The sequence below is a fragment of the Heterocephalus glaber genome, unplaced genomic scaffold (assembly GCF_053883595.1).
Source record: "Heterocephalus glaber isolate CG9 unplaced genomic scaffold, H.glaber_assembly_v1.0 deba00001504, whole genome shotgun sequence".
Classification (NCBI taxonomy): Eukaryota; Metazoa; Chordata; class Mammalia; order Rodentia; family Bathyergidae; genus Heterocephalus; species Heterocephalus glaber.
Window position 1 is genome coordinate 69,326,356 of NW_028258324.1, and position 15,725 is coordinate 69,342,080.

General features: G+C 45.0%; 1 protein-coding gene and 1 long non-coding RNA gene across 3 annotated transcripts in view; one reads left to right on the plus strand and one right to left on the minus strand.

The window, feature by feature from the left end:
• The window catches only part of Liph (lipase H), a 38,342-nt gene that overhangs the window by 18,074 nt on the left and 4,543 nt on the right, over positions 1-15,725 (plus strand). For both annotated transcript variants that reach the window (XM_087187031.1, XM_004834843.4), the window contains 6 exons: positions 1,223-1,324; positions 3,869-3,958; positions 7,871-8,041; positions 9,686-9,781; positions 11,434-11,545; positions 15,499-15,672. In XM_087187031.1, coding sequence (XP_087043157.1) covers positions 1,223-1,324; positions 3,869-3,958; positions 7,871-8,041; positions 9,686-9,781; positions 11,434-11,545; positions 15,499-15,672 — 745 coding nt within the window. The remainder of the gene's footprint in view (positions 1-1,222; positions 1,325-3,868; positions 3,959-7,870; positions 8,042-9,685; positions 9,782-11,433; positions 11,546-15,498; positions 15,673-15,725) is intronic.
• On the minus strand, positions 1,323-15,663 carry LOC110348583 (uncharacterized). Its single transcript, XR_002393927.2, has 3 exons — positions 15,477-15,663; positions 13,177-13,393; positions 1,323-1,836 (listed from the first exon to the last, which is right to left on the minus strand). It is a non-coding gene; the product is annotated as an uncharacterized LOC110348583 (long non-coding RNA).

The window sequence follows — 15,725 nt, forward strand, 5'->3', positions numbered from 1 at the left end:
TCTCCTCCCACAGTAGTTTCAGTTGGGAGTGGACAGAAGAGGAAGAAAGTCAAGGGGAGAAAAGAGAAGGCGATAAGGAAGGAGGCAGGTAGATAAATAAATGTCTCAAGGAAGCAGAAGAACACTGGGAGAGGAGAAATGGAAATATCAAAGCTAGAACCAGAAAAACTGAGGGAAAGATGCTATCGTTTGGATTTTATGCGCAACACTGTGGGGCGGGAGACTGCATCTAAAGTGGCAGGGACTACGAGAGTGTCTCAGTGGTAGTGCATGTGATTAGCACATGTGGGGTCCTGGATTTGACCCCCAGCCCCCAAACCAATAATAAAATAAAATAATAAAATGGCATTCATAGATTAGAGCTTTGAGGGAGACATCCCTAGAGATCATTTTCACTCCACATAGGGCTCTAGTAAGTTGGGCCTTTGAATCCTCTGACTTTTTTCAAGTTTTATTTTGTGGTTCCAGTATCCTAAGAACTGCTCGCCTGTGTTTCTGGTTGCTTCATAGAGATAGTGAGCAATGCCCAGCTAACACGAGAGCAAGACCCCAGTTAGATGCCCTGTACTACCTGCAGGGAGTGACGGCCTCTGCCGTGCCTGGCCTGACCAGTGAGTTCTGCCCTTCCCTGCTGAGCTTGCTGATGTCAGCCCAGGGAAACTAAGGCTCAACAGACAGTGGGGCCGGTTTCTGGACTACATACAGTTCATTCCTCTGTAAAATGGGAATCGTAGTTGCTGCCCTTCTCCCCCATACATCTGCAATGTGGATGGAGTGAGATAAGACATAAATGAAAGTGGAAACTGTAAAGGAGTTTTATTAATAGCAAGAAGGAAGGGCGGAGTGGGGAACAGAAGCATCTAAAATAGGATAACGAGTACATGGTATGGGCTTTTTCTCTTTTATGTACTCTGTGGTGCTTTTTCACTAAGGAACCGGTTCATCTTGTCCTCTGACCCACACACGTGTGCACGGCCCAGCTCCACCCGCCGTGCCTCCTCGCGGAGTCAGGATGCGGCTCTCAGGGGCACCGCCAGGGTAGCGTCTCCACTGTGGGAAAGAGCTGCAGGCTGTGCAAAGGAGCCCGATGAAGCAGGATGGGAATGGGGTGCGCGCCCCGCTGAGGGCCCTGCGGCTGGGAGCGTCCTCACCGGGAGGGATCAGAGGCCGGGCGGGGTGACTCATGGCATGGGGCTGTCAAACCACGCTGTCTTCCTTCCAGGTCTTGACCCTGCGGGCCCTTCATTCAACGGGAGACCTTCGGAGGACAGATTAGATCCCAGCGACGCCCTGTTCGTGGACGTCATCCACTCGGACACGGACGGTAACACTCCAAGGCTCCCTGGGGAATCCTCAGGCAGGGACAGAGCAGGTTTCTCCAGAGGCCCGCCCTCCCACCGGCAGGGCTCCAAACCCACAGAAATCCCTGAGGGAAGCTGGTGTCATGCAGCGCCCCCCGCCACATGATGGCGCTGCTGGGAGCATGATTTTCCCATCCTTCCTTCTAATTTGTAAAGTTACCACCTTGCCCAATGAAGGAAGGCAGGTCTGCACACTGTGGACAGATTTCCGTATGTGCAACTGGCTTTGTTGGGTGCTTTTCTGGTTCTCATGATTTCCTTTCGCAGAGAGATAAGCTGAAGTGTCGCATTTGTCCCCATGGAGCGACTCCGGCCTCCCTTAGCTCCCAGCTCTCTGTGGCTCGTCCAGGCCCTTCTGTCTCTCCTGAGGCCGATTTCACATCTGGGATTGTGTACGTGCCATGTGGGCTGGAGTGACAGTCATGGGTGGGTGTCTGCCACAGCCAGATGTCTGAGAGAAGAGCTGGAGTGGGAACTTGACAAGGACAGGGGACAAAGCAGAGCGGTCAATTAACTAACTATACACCCTCTTTGGGATACGACCTTCTGAAATACCCTCGGCCCGGGACAGGGCAGCAGCTCAGTGGTAGAGCGCTTGCTTAGCATGCATACACGAGGCTCTGGGTTTAATCATAGCACAAAACAACATTTGCTCTACCACAGGCACTCTGATGTGGTATTCAGCAGTTGTTTGCCTTAAAAGAGATGCATCTGTGTTTAACACCTGCCTTCCTACTGTGGAGTTTGCCAAGTATAACCTTACTTATTTATTTATTTTTTGGTACTGGGGATCAAACTCGGGACCTTTCGTTTTTGAGGAAGGAGCTGGAACCACTGAGCTAAATCCCCGGCCCTAATCTTACTTACTTTTGAATGCTTGATGGAATCAAGCAATCTGCATTTCATTTGCATTTCATTCACTCTACATGGTGAATTCTGAAGGAGAGAGTATAAGCTTTGTGGCCAAGCTGATGTGAACTCCGGCCCCAGATTCTGCTCTTTGGTGATATCACATTAATTTCTTAAGTCTCTGAGCCTACATATTTTCATCTGAATTTACCAGTGGCTACTTTGCAGACATTGTAAGAATCACAAGAAAGGTGTGAGACACCTAGTAACATACCCACAAACACATGTAGGATCTCAGTATACAGTAACTATTATTATTATTACCACTTTTGCATATATGTCCATACATATATTTCAGTAGTGTTTTAATCAAGAATTTTACTGATTATTTTGGGGTTACATGGTAAAAGAAGATAAGCAGTTGTTAAATCTGGCTATAATTCTTTTTCCCCTTGAGATGGATTCTGTCTCAAACTCCCAGGCTCAAGTAATTCATCCACCTCAGTCTCCCAAGTTCCTGCGACTACAGGCATGGGCCCCTAGATACTAAATATTTGTTATTGTGTGTGTTTGGGTTTTTTTGCAGTGTTGGGATGAAACCCAGGGCCTCAAGTGCTAGGCAAGTGCCCTACCACTGAGCTATACCCTCAGCCCACCCAAATGATGTCTAGTTCCCTCATTCCCTCCTCATGTATTACTTTGACTGCTCTTTTGGTGGCTCTGGGATCAAATCTGGGCCTCAAGCCTGCTAGACAAGCACTCAACCACTCAGCCATAACCCTGGCCCTATAATTTTTTAGGAAATTAAGAAATAAATTTTTAGGAACATTTTCTAGAAGTGTTTCTTTATTATTATTATTTTTTTTTACTACCTTGGACTCTAAAAATGCTTAAATAGTTTACCCACTAGGTAAAACTTCATTTTTTCCTGTTATTCATTAAAGATTTATACAAATTCAAATGGAGACTCAGGAGCACCTGGCAATTACAGAGTTCCAGCAAAATGTAAAGAAGAAATGTATCATTTTTAGTAGCTTGTAGTGACTCCAGCTCCCTTATGTCTTTAGAAAGAGTGGAATTAAATTTTATCACCATTTTCCCAGTCACCTAGAAATGGAACAGCTTTCCATCACTATAACAAATACCTGATATTATTACCTAACTTATAAAGAGGTTTATTTTGGCTCACAGCTTTGGAGGATCCAGTCCATGGCTGAGTGGAGCCAGTGCTTTTAGGCCTGGGCAAAGGGAGCGCATAGTGGGAGGGATGTGTGGAGGAGCCAACTGCTCACCTTAGAATCAGGACTTGAAGAGGGAGAGGAAGGGTGGGGTGCCCTGAGAGAGCACCCCCACAGTGACCTAAGGACCTCCCTCTAAAAGTTCTTCCACCTCTCATACCACCACTCTGTGACCAGGCCTTTAACATGAGGGCTCTGGGTGACATTCAGGATCCAAACTGTATTAGATGTGGTAGAATTTATACTCTGCTTTCTAACTAGCTGGGTCCCTCAGGGAAAAATATTTAAATGGGTATAAAAATGATAACAACAACAATAATAGTAGTAATAATACAGTTCCTGCCCTTGTCCTACAGGCAGATGAGCTATGGAGTGTGAAAAATTCAAAGCCATGTGAAAACATAATATGTTTTCTTTTAGCACTGGGATATGAAGGACCACTGGGAAACATAGATTTCTACCCAAATGGAGGATTAGATCAACCTGGTTGTCCCAACACAATATTTGGAGGTAAGTGCAGATGCTTTGTGTTTTGTAAAATAATGTAGTTAAAAAAAATATTATTTTACATAAAGTAGTTTCTTTTTGACAGAAAATGAATTTCCTAAGAAGACAGAGATGGTATAAGTAAATATAAATTAAAAATTGTAGGGCCGAGGATTTAGCTCAGTGGTTCCGCCGCCTGCCTTGCAAGCACAAGGACCTGAGTTTGATCCCGGGTACCAAAAAAAAAAATTGTAACTCAAACATATTGCTTTAAAAATTATAAATATATGATTAAAAGCTATTCTGAATTATTTTTTATTTCTCTCTCTTGGAAATATATGTCTTTGACCTAGGAATTGCATATCTGGAAATAAACAATTGGGAAGTGTAGACAAGAAATTAAAAAATGTACAACACAGCATTATTTATAATAATGTTTTAGAGGTAATTTAAATGCCCAACATAGGGAAATTAACAAATGAATTATGGTTCACCCATGTAAGGAATATAATTGTTAAAAATTATATTTTCAGAAATTAATGAAAATTCTTATGGCATTAAGTGACAAAACATAAAACCATCCAACATGATTTCAGTTGCTGTCTCTGTCTCTGTCTCTTTCTTGGTGCTGAGGAGCAGACCTAGGCGAGTGCTCTGTCACAGAGTTACACACCCAGCCCTCAATTTATCTGTTCTTCACTTCAAATGCATGTTTGTGTAAGTGTAGGTATAAGAAGAAAACTCAACTAAGAGTACTCCAAATAATTATCATTGGTTAGGTGCTTTTTGCATCACTATTTCTATTAATTTATGATTTCCAAATGGGCAATTTTTTTTGTACCGGGGATCAAACTCAGGACCTTGCAAGCACAGGCACGGTGCCACTGAGCTACATCCCCAGCCCCAGATGAACATATATTACTTTTAGAATGAGAAAAACTCTACAAAACAAAAATGGGGAATTGGAGGGCAATGTAAAAGTGTGTGTTTGGGCAGAATATAAAAATCTACTGCCAGTGCCATAAATCAGTTTTCACTGCTGCTGGAAAAAGTCGAACAACTTGCCAGGCGTGGTGGTGCACACCTGTAATCCCAGAAGTGGGGAGGCTGAGGCAGGAGGAACGCTATGAGTTCAAGGCCAGCCTGGGCTACACAGTGAGTTCAAAGACAGGCTGAACTACATAGCAAGAACTTGTCTCAAAAAAAAAAAAAAAAATCAAACAACTGGGCATAATTAATTCTAGAAAAAGAGATGATCATGGTACAAAATGGGAGCTATATATGGCCCCATTAGAATGACACAGTATTTGAAAATGATCTGGCTGGAACTGTGTAAGTAGTGCGAGCCGTGTTGTGTCATAGCAAGTGTGATGTGTAACTGTGTCCACAACAGCCACAGAGAATGTGCTTTGATTGGGAAGGCCACCCCGGGATTGGTATTAACTTGTTCCTGAAAAAGGAAGTTCCAGGGATGAGGAATGAACACGTGTTGGCCTGCTGGGTTTGACCTAGCCCCAGGGTCCCCCTTATTGTCCCAGTTTATGTTCCTTGTCCTTCACTGGTCACTTCTGTGGGCACGAGTGGATGCTGGAGGACTTGAGAAACTTTGATCTGATTCCAGCCTCCAAACCCCTGGCTCACAACTGCAGCTCCTCTCTCCATGGGCTTTACTGCTTCCTGTTCAGATCCTACCCCCGCCTGGGGACTCAGTTCTCTTTTTTGAATGACATCAGTAGTTCACCCTCATCTCTAGCTCTTCTAACCCAGTGTCCATGCGTCCTCAGTCATCATACCACCCCTTTTTTCTTGCTGGTTCACGGTTAAGTGCCACCTGCTGTCCTTCACCCTTGTAGCAGAGAGGGAACCCCACCACATGGTCTTATCACACATGCCCTTTGCAGCCCCAGTCCCTCAGGTCTCTGCCATAATGGAGCCTTCTTTGCTTGGGACACTGCAGGAGAAGTCCTAAAGCCATGTTGAGTGGGTTCAAGGTCCAGGCAAGCTTGGAGCCCTCAATGACAGGCTCTCCTACTCACAGATCTCCCTTCAGCAAACCTTCACTTCCTACAGATGAGCTAGATTTGACCTTTGTCCCATCCAGGAAAGCCACTTTGTCTATCTTTATCTGAGTTCATGAGGCCAATGTTTATATTCACATTCCCCTGACCCAGGATAGAGGCATCTTCCCTTTCCAAAGCCATTTCCTCTCCTTGTCCTCCTTGGGGACCTACCTCCATCAGTGACTCCCAATGCCTTCTTTTTCTGGTCCCCCTTACCCCATCCCTAATACTAGGCATTGAATCCAGAATCTCACACATGCTAAGTGAGCATTGTACCTCTAAGCTACATCACCAGTCCTTTTTAATTTTTGTTTTTGTACCAGGGATTGAACTCAGGACCTTGCGCTTTCGAGGCAGGCATGGTTTTTTGTTTTTTAAATTTTGAAACAAAGGGCTGGAGATTTAGCTCATTGGTGTTTCCACCTGCCTTGCAAGTGCAAGGTACCGAGTTCCAAAAAAAAAAAAAAATTTTTTTTGGTCTTGGGTACCAAAAAAAAATTTGTTTTTTGAAACAGAGTCTTACTAAATTGCCCAGGCTGGCCTGGGACTTGCCATCCTCCTGCCTCAGTCTACTGTCCAAGTAGCTGGAATTACAAGTGTGAGCCTCAGCTCCCAGCTAAATTATGGCTCGATTAAGATTCAAGTCTGTATGCCAGGACCCTCCCCAGCCCTCTACACACTCCCCTGTTCTGCAGCACAGCCCTGGTTCTCAATCTTTAGCCTACGTCAGAACCACGCCGCTGGAGGCTCTTTGACACCCAGACTGTGAATACCCCACACCCTCAGGGCAGGGTGTCACAGGCCAGCACCTGAGAGCCAATGAGTGGCTGTGGTTTCCAGTGACCTGTGATGCTGAGCAGTTGTTCATCATACCTGTCTTGGTTGCCTGCCTGGTCTCTGCTCAGTGCCAGCTCTGTTGCTTTCGACATGGCCAAAAACGGTTGCAGTAATTATTAGTGCCAACCAGTAGCAGACTGAGGATGATCATGACTAAATCCCCACTGCCCCAGTGCTGAGGAGCGAACCCAGGACCTCACACATGCTAGGCAAATTCTCTACCTCTGAGCGACATTCTCCAGCTCTTTTAACATTTTCTTTTGAGAGAGCATCTCGCTAAATTGGCCACCACTACTGCAGGTGGCCAAACGCCCGTGGAGCAGACACACGTGTACAGTACACAGTCTACAAAGGAGCCTCACACAGTTAGACCAGGGGTTCTCGGATTTACGTGCTCCAGACCAGATGGGGGAGGGCAGGCAGCAATATTTGTTAAAATGCTAATTCCTAAGCCTCCTCTGAGTTAGAAATAATTGAGATTGGCCCTGAACTCTTAATTCAATCAGCACGATAGCTGGCTGAAACACTGGATGACAACGAAAGATACCTCAAGTGCTACAAACAATCAGGTTTGTTCTGGGGTGGTACTGAAGATACAACCAGTGGCCCTGTGCATGCCGGGCACATGCTGTCACTGAGCCACACTCCCAGCCCTTTTAATTTGTTTTGAGACCGGGTCTTGCTAAATTGCCCCGGCTGACCCGGAACTCATGATCCTGCTGTCTGTCTCAGCCTCCCAGGTAGCTGGGATTGCAGGCATGCACCTGTGTTCCTGGCTCCCCAGGTCTTTAATTAAAGTAGATTTGCTGTATTTCATTCCTGCCATAACCTAATCTGGTTTAATCTCTTCTCCTGCCACTTGCCAGCGTGGATCTTCATCTATGTGTTTTTATAAGGATGAAACAGACACAAGCATACTGAAGCTTTTAGTGTGGTGCCTGGGGTGCAGGAGACATAAATTGTGTGTATAAAACGTGCATCGTCCTTCTATTAATTGATTTAACTACTCTACTCTGGCTTCACCCCCTTTACAACCAAGGACTGCAGAGCTATTTCAAGTGTGACCACCAGAGGTCTGTGTACCTGTACCTGGCTTCCCTGAGAGAAGACTGTGCTGTCATCGCGTATCCCTGCGACTCCTACCGAGATTACAGGAACGGCAAGTGCCTCAGCTGTGGCACAGCGAGGACGGAGCCCTGTCCCCGTGTGGGTATGTCCGACAAGCAGTGTCCCTCTCTGATGAATTAAGAGCTCATCTTTGGTACAAGTCCCAGAACCATTTTAGTATCTAACTTGATATGCCCCCCCCAAAAAAAACCTATACCTAGGCAGCTTTCTGTAGCTGATTTGTCCTTTGAGTTATTCTGGTCTCCTCGGTAGTGTTATAAGGGCAATGTGCCTATCCAGAGCTTACCTCCCAGAACTAGCCATTCTATCACATAATACGGGGTTCCCCCAGAGCGCTCCCAAGCCGACCCAGGGTGCAAGCACTTCACACAGCCTGGTCCTGTGCACATGAAGTCTCTGTTGGGAGAGGTCCACAGAGCCAGGGACTCTTCTGAGTGGCCCCTGCCAACAAGTCACTCTGCAGATGCCCTCGTGGTGCTCTATGATGCTCCCAGGCACAGCAGGGCTAGGATGGAGGAGGAGACACTGTGGATGCTCTTGGATGTTGGCTAGGGGTTAGTGGGAATATTCTAGGCAGTCAGGACTTTGAAACTGGATGAGAATTGTCTCATTCTTTTTTCCAGAAGGAAAAAATGCAAGACAACAATAGGGCAGGCTGCAGACAAGCACAACCTTGATTGTACATTGGAATCAGCCAGGGGATTCTAAAAAAATATCAATGCCTGGGTCCTATCCAGGTGGAGTAAGTTGACAGGGAAAAAGGCCCACTGGACAGCACTCTACTTTGACTCCTGCAAGAAGAAGGGAGACATCACCTGCTTGGTGACATTGTTACATGGCAAGGCCACATTCTGAACAATTTTGTGGCCTAACTGTCACTTATTTTTTGTACTAAACCCGTACTGATTTCTTCTTTATTGTTCCCTATACAATACAATTATTTATAGAACATTTACATTGTATTAAACATTATAGGTAATCTAGAGATGGTTTAGAGGAATACCACTTCATATATGGGACTTGATCATCCTCAGGTTTTGGTATCTACAAAGGTCCTGGAACCAATCCCCCGCAGTACCAAGGGATGACTGTTTATCATACTTTGCACGGCATATTTTGATGCTATATTAATTACATAAAAATTGTTATATTTTCCTAAGAAATATGACTATTAATATTAAATATCCCTCTTTGTTCCTTTTAGTCACTTCTTCCTGAAATTATAAGTCTTTCATTGATAATGTCTGTCACTTTTTAAGAATGCCCTGGGCTGGGGTCTAACTCAGTGGCAGACCATTTGCTTAGCAGGCTCAAGGTCCTGGGTTTGCTCCCCAGTACCACCCCCAGCAAAAAAGTATGATGTTTTGCAATAATGATGCTATTTTAGAGATAAATCTAAATCTGTTTTAATGTAGAAAATGATTGTATTACCAAAAACATCACTGCTATTTTTGGTCCATACCAGTGTATACCACTCACTAGTGTGTTACTGAGAGCCAGTAAAGGAGAAAAAGCCACTGTGGGGTCCTTCTGCACCCCAGCTCTTACGGTTGGGGACAGCCATCAGGATGGGCTGGCTGGTGACCTGCAGGTCCTCACCATGGCAGGTGATGGTGGGAAGAGGTTGACTCCTCAGTGGTTTCGAGCTTACTTTTCTCACTGCCTTGGTTGCTTTCACGATTATGTAGGACAAGTTAATGACATGCTTTTGCAACTTGTTTTATAGGTTATTATGCTGATCAGTGGAAAGGCTATTTAAAGGAGAAGGCTCTTCCAACGACGAAGGCGTTCTTTGACACAGCTGAGCAGAAACCATTCTGCAGTGAGTGGTGACTGTGATTGGTTATTTTTATCAGACCCTTTTCTTTTGGACATAGCTGAGCATCAGCTTCCTGGCTGCTTCTTGGCAGGTGAAGGCTATAGCAAAGCTTGGAGTTTGGAGCTGGAAAGGGATTAGGTTGAATCCTGATTCTGTCACATAATAGCTGTGTGACCTTGGTCAAGTCCTTTAAGCACTGAGTGTCAGAGTCCTGATTGGTAAAATGGAGATAATAATGCCTATTTTCTGGGTTATTAGGATTAAAATATCAGTGAATCAGGATTGTTGGCATCACTGAATGGCCACTGTAATCACTAAGAAATTGTTTCCTCAAGAGACAGGAAATTGGGGCTAGGAAAATTCAGGTGGCAGGAACATCTAATGGGTTAATCCCAGCTCTGCAGCAACCATGACCTAAAGACATCAAGAGGTGGAGCATTTGAGATGGGAGCTAATTAGGGCAGTGGATGATTACATGTCCTGGGATACAATTAAGATCCACCTGGGCAAATGTATTTCTTCTTGAAACCTTGCATTTCCTTTTCATTATTCTTGGGAGCAACTGTTTATAAAAGGTGGCAGATGCCTGGGTTTCCTTCTTCCTTTGGAGCCATACATGGCATCTCCCTGGTCTGTGAGGGACAAGCTGCTGAGCAATAACGAGCCATGAACTGGTAACTCCAGAATTCACTTTGTTCCTTCATGGGACCATCATCTCTCTGAGGCTTTTTCTATTTCCTTGCAAGTCTGACCAAGAAATAGCAAATCAGACTATCATCAGGAGACTCCCATCTTTCCAAAATACATTTGACCTTGGGGAGCAAATAGCAAGGAAGAAGATAGTTTTCTGAGCACATCCTGTCTCCTTTATTCAGCAGTAATTTATTAGGTGTCTAGATGGGTGTGACTGCTGGGATTATAAAGAGGAATAATCACCCCTTGTAGTATAGTTTTATCTATTAAAAAATCCAATTATTCAGATAATATTTCTGCAGATGTGCTCAGCACTTCTCTTGCAATTTGTGAGTGTAGTTCAGGTGCTGAGTAACCCTGGGGGAACCCAGAGCAGGACTGGGACTCCGAGAAACGACACCTGGCTGATTCTGAGGGGCAGGGAAGGACAAGATATTTCTTGGAGGAAATGATATTAAGCTGAAATCTGAGGGACGGCTTTGCAAAGCAGGAAGGCCAGGGAGTAAGACAGAGAGCTTGGCAGTACAGGGGGTTGGCATGACTGGGAAAGAGATGAGGGAGGCCAGGTGGGTTGGCTGTCATGGCCCAGATGATGGAAGACCTTATCAGCTGTGTAGGGGCTTCAGAGGGCCAGTTGGTTGTTTTATTATAAGGTTGGCAGGAGTTAAAGTGAGCTGGTCCTACTCAGCAGTAGGCTAAGAGACTTCAGTCCATAAAGAGGGAACCCATTGTGCCTGAACATGGAGCCTGGACACCATGGAGCTCTGCTCTCTTGCATGGCATTAGTGCAGAGGGAAGAGAAAGGAATGATGGGAAAGGCTGCCATCTTTTTCAGGGAAACTCCAGAGGAAGAACAAAGGAGACTCAATGATTATGGATGTTGGCTTTTTGGGAGCTGCTCCTTCTGGGACGTTACTGGGGGAGGGATGCCTCTTTAACTGAGTTCTCTCCTTGTTCGGCAGTATATCACTACTTTGTGGACATTATATCTTGGAACAAGAATGTAAGAAGAGGGTCCATCACAATTAAGTTGAGAGACAAAGATGGAAACACCACAGAATCTAAAATTGATCAGTAAGTTAAGCTGCAATAGCCTGTAGTTTGCTCTTTCTCTTTTTTCTTGGAGAAATTAAATCCCTAGTACACATGCTTTTTATTTCTGTGATTATACTTTTTCTTGTTCTACAAAAGACAGAAGACTTTTTACTTGGTTATTACTTGGTTACTTTCCCTGGTTCTTGATTTCTCAGGCTCTCTGTAAGTGGGATTGGTGGCAAGGTTTTCTTTCTCCCTTCCCTCCCCTCCCCTCCCCTTCTTCCTTCCTTCCTTCTTTCCTTCTCTCTTTCTTTCCTTCTCTTCATCCCTTTACCTCTTTCTTTTCCTCCTTACTTCCTTTGATTAAACATTTAATTACAAAGTTACTCTTGTTTACTGTAAAGTGCTAAACAAGGAATATGCTGATTTAGTCATTTCATATCATATATAGATATCAATACTTCATATTGTTCTCCATAAATGTATATGATTGATTTGTTAACCAAAAATAATATTAATTCATAAATCTAAAAGAATATTCCACATGAAATTACAAGCCCTTGCTCACGTTCCCCCACAGTCCCATCTCCAAAGGCAAAGGGCATCTACCACACAAATATTTCTATGTAGCCCAGCTGTCCCTGAACTAATTCTCCTGCCTCAGCCTCCCTAGTGCTGAGATTATAGGTGTGCACCACCACACCTGGCCATATTTCTATACATATATGAGCTCATAATATACATATATAAACTTATGTAACATAAATATAACATATATATGTATGTATGTATATCTAGATATGTTGTTGAAACTAAAAAAAATACAATTTGCAACAAAAATTGGAAACACCAGTTGGGCGTGGTGGCACAAACCTGTAATCCCAGCATTCTGGGAGGCTGAGGCAGTGTTTTAGTCACTTTCTTATTGCTGGGACAAAATACCAGGTACCCAAAACTTAAAGGAGAGGTTTATTTTGCCTCACAGTTTTAGTCTACAGTCAGTGGCTCCAAGGTAGAACACCATGGCAGAAGTCATGGCAGAGGAAACAGGGTCACATCAATATGATCAGGAAGGAGACACACACACACACCAGGGACTTTCCAGGTCACATCCCCAGTGACCTGCCTCTAACTGGGACCCACCTCCTAGCCACACACTCAGCTGCTGACCTCATTAATAGATGAACCCATTGAGGAACATAACACCCCATGATCCAGTCACCTTCCAAAAGCCCTGCTTCTCAGCATTTGAGAGTTTTGGGAAACATTCTAGACCTAAACCACAATAGGCATGAAGACCTCAGGTTCAAGCCCAGCCTGGTCAATTTAGTGACAAGCAAGATCATGTCTCAAAATAAAAAATAAAAAGGGCTGGGGATATAGCTTAGAGAAAAGGCCGTGGGTTCAATCCTGAGCATTGCAAAAAAAAAAAGGTGGGGGGGACATACCCTCAAATCCAACAATGGAAAGTGGTTCATTTAAATATTTCTATGTAATAGAATATTATTCATACAATGAAGGTTTTATGACACGTTAAAGGCAAGCTTATAATATGCAAGTGAAATGTAGACTAGCAAATTACATAAAGTATTGTCTTAGTTACTTTCTTGTTGCTGAGACAAAATACCTGACACTCAAAATTAAAGAAGGAAAGGTTTATTTTGACTCACAATTTGTAGAGGTTTCAGTTCATAGTTGGCTGGTTCCAAGGCAGGGTGGCATGGCAGAGGAGCATCACAGCAGAAACAGTCCATGGCAGGGTAGGCAGGAGGCAGCAAGCAGCAAAGCAGCAGCCTTCCTTCCTTCTGTCCCTTTATGTTCCATTCAGGTTACAGACCTCTTGATTGGTGCCACCAACACCCAGACAGGGCCTTCTATTATCCACACCTAGAAGTATGCCACACCAATTTATTTATCACACACTCTTAATCCCAGTATCACACACCGTAATCCATCACACACACATGATTCAGCCATCTCTTGAAAGCTCCACCCATAAGCACATGAAGCTTTAGGGGGACATCTAGATACAGGCACTAAGAATTATAAAATTAGCTCAACAGTGTGAAAAAAAGAAAAAGAAACATGCCAAATTTTAGATTGCCATTTAGGGTTGTGGGGCATAGGAATGCTTTTTTTTTTCAGCTTCTTTTTAGTTTGCAATCTTTTATTATGGCTGTATTTTAAATTGTAAAATAATTAGAGCCAGGCACAGTGGCACACACCTGTAATCCCAGTACTTGGGAGGCTGAGGCAGGAGGATTGGTGTGAGTTGGAGGCCAGCCTGGCCTACAGGCCAGCCAAAGCCAGCCTGAACCGCATAGCGAGACCCTGTCTCAAAAACAAAAACAGTTTTTATCTATCACTTCTATAAGCAAGAAAAGGGGTGAGGGAACCTTTGAAACAAAGGAATTTGAGGTTCATTTTGTTCCTTTACTTGCAAACGTTTCCTGAGTTTGGCTGGCTTCCAGACACTGAGGTTTTGTGTTGGCCACATCCGCAGAAGAATGACAGGGTGGCATCTGAAACTGGCAATCACATCAGGGGCTCCCTGGGTGGATAAAGAGCCGTGTTTGTGGATGGCTTAGAAGTGACTTCTTTTTCTTTTGGTGCTGGGGTCGAATCCAGGGCCTTGTTCATGGTAAGCCTGCGCTCTAGGCAAGCGCGTCCCCATGGAGCCACACTCCCAGCCTGAAGGGGACTTCTCCCAAGGGCTCCAGTCTCTCGAATCCTCACCAACACCAGCCATGCCAATGGGTGCAGGTGATTCTGTCATTGGGACATTTCTGTCCTTCTCTGGGCACTTCCTTCTGGTCTTAAAAACCAAAACCCGGGCCCCTTTCAGATTAATCTTATCTGTGGCACTTCTGCTCTCCACAGGACCGGACAGGATGGGGGGCTGGGGTGAGACACCTGTTCACATCTGCCCCACTTCAAAATTAAGGATCCTGTATGGAGCAAGCCACTGTTCCTTTTTTAAAAAAAAATTTTTATGAGCTCATGTTTGCAGTACATACACGATTATCTTCCTTGTGGGGAGCTGGTATACTACATGACACGTCTTCATTCTTTCTTCATCTGCTTCCTGTCTTTTCCCTCCCTGCCCTCCATCTCCTGTTCTCCTTCCCTTTTGCAAAAGATGTATCTCCTTGTTTCCTCTTATCTTCTATTTCGCTCTTTAACTTACTTATACTTTGGGTTCCTCAGATAAGAGAAACCATGTGATATTTAAGCTTGTGTATCTTTTTTTAACTTACCATTATGGTCTCAAGGTATATCCATTTTCCTACAAATGACTCAAATTCATCCTTTATGGCACAGTAGTACTCCAGTGTATACAGGCCTATCTGTTCCTGAACCCAGGGGCCCCTCAGTTCTCGGTGCCCTCCTCTCCAAGCTCCCCACAAGGACAAGTCATGCTGAACCTCTCCAGGAGACTCTGTGTACCTTAGGCCCATGGGGTTGTGACGGTAGGAAACATGCCCACACACTTGGGTAACGTATTAGAACTGAAATTCAGCTGTTTTGTGGTTCATCTTGTGAGGGAAGATGGAACAAAGACTAACTTCTCTATTAGTACAGAGTTTGGCTAGAAATATCCCTATGGCACTAGCAACGCAGTTCAATGGAAAGACTGTGACTTTGAACTTCTGGGCCTGCATCCCCACAGCGCCACACACAATCTCCATCCAGGGGAGTTTGAGCTCTGCAGCTGTTCTGTCTGCAGAGCAGGAAAGCAGTGCCCACCGCTCGGAATGGCAGGGCAATGGGCAGCTGTGTACGGGGATGAGCAGACCCCCACACACAGTAGGTGCATTTTGAGGGCAGTACCTTTCCTCAGGCTGCCCTTCGGAAGTCAGGGGGTGCTCCTGAGAGCCAGCCAGTGCGGCAGTGGGGCCAAGCGGTCACCTGCCTATCAGTGACTTGCAGGCCTCAGAACTGCTTTCTCTCCTGGGCTCTCTGTACTCACCTCATGTGTCATTGCTTCCTAGTGAACCGGCCACATTTCAGAAGTATCACCAAGTGAGTCTGCTGGCGAGATTTGATCAAGATCTGCGTGAAGTGGCTGAGATTTCCTTGGTGTTCTCCACCGGATCTGTGGTCAGCCCCAAGTACAAGCTCAGGGTCATCCGCATGAAGCTGAGGTCCCTTGCCCATCCGGACAGGTGAGCCGAGACAGGGCGACAGAGGGTTCGGGGTCCTGGCAAGTTTGCTTGGC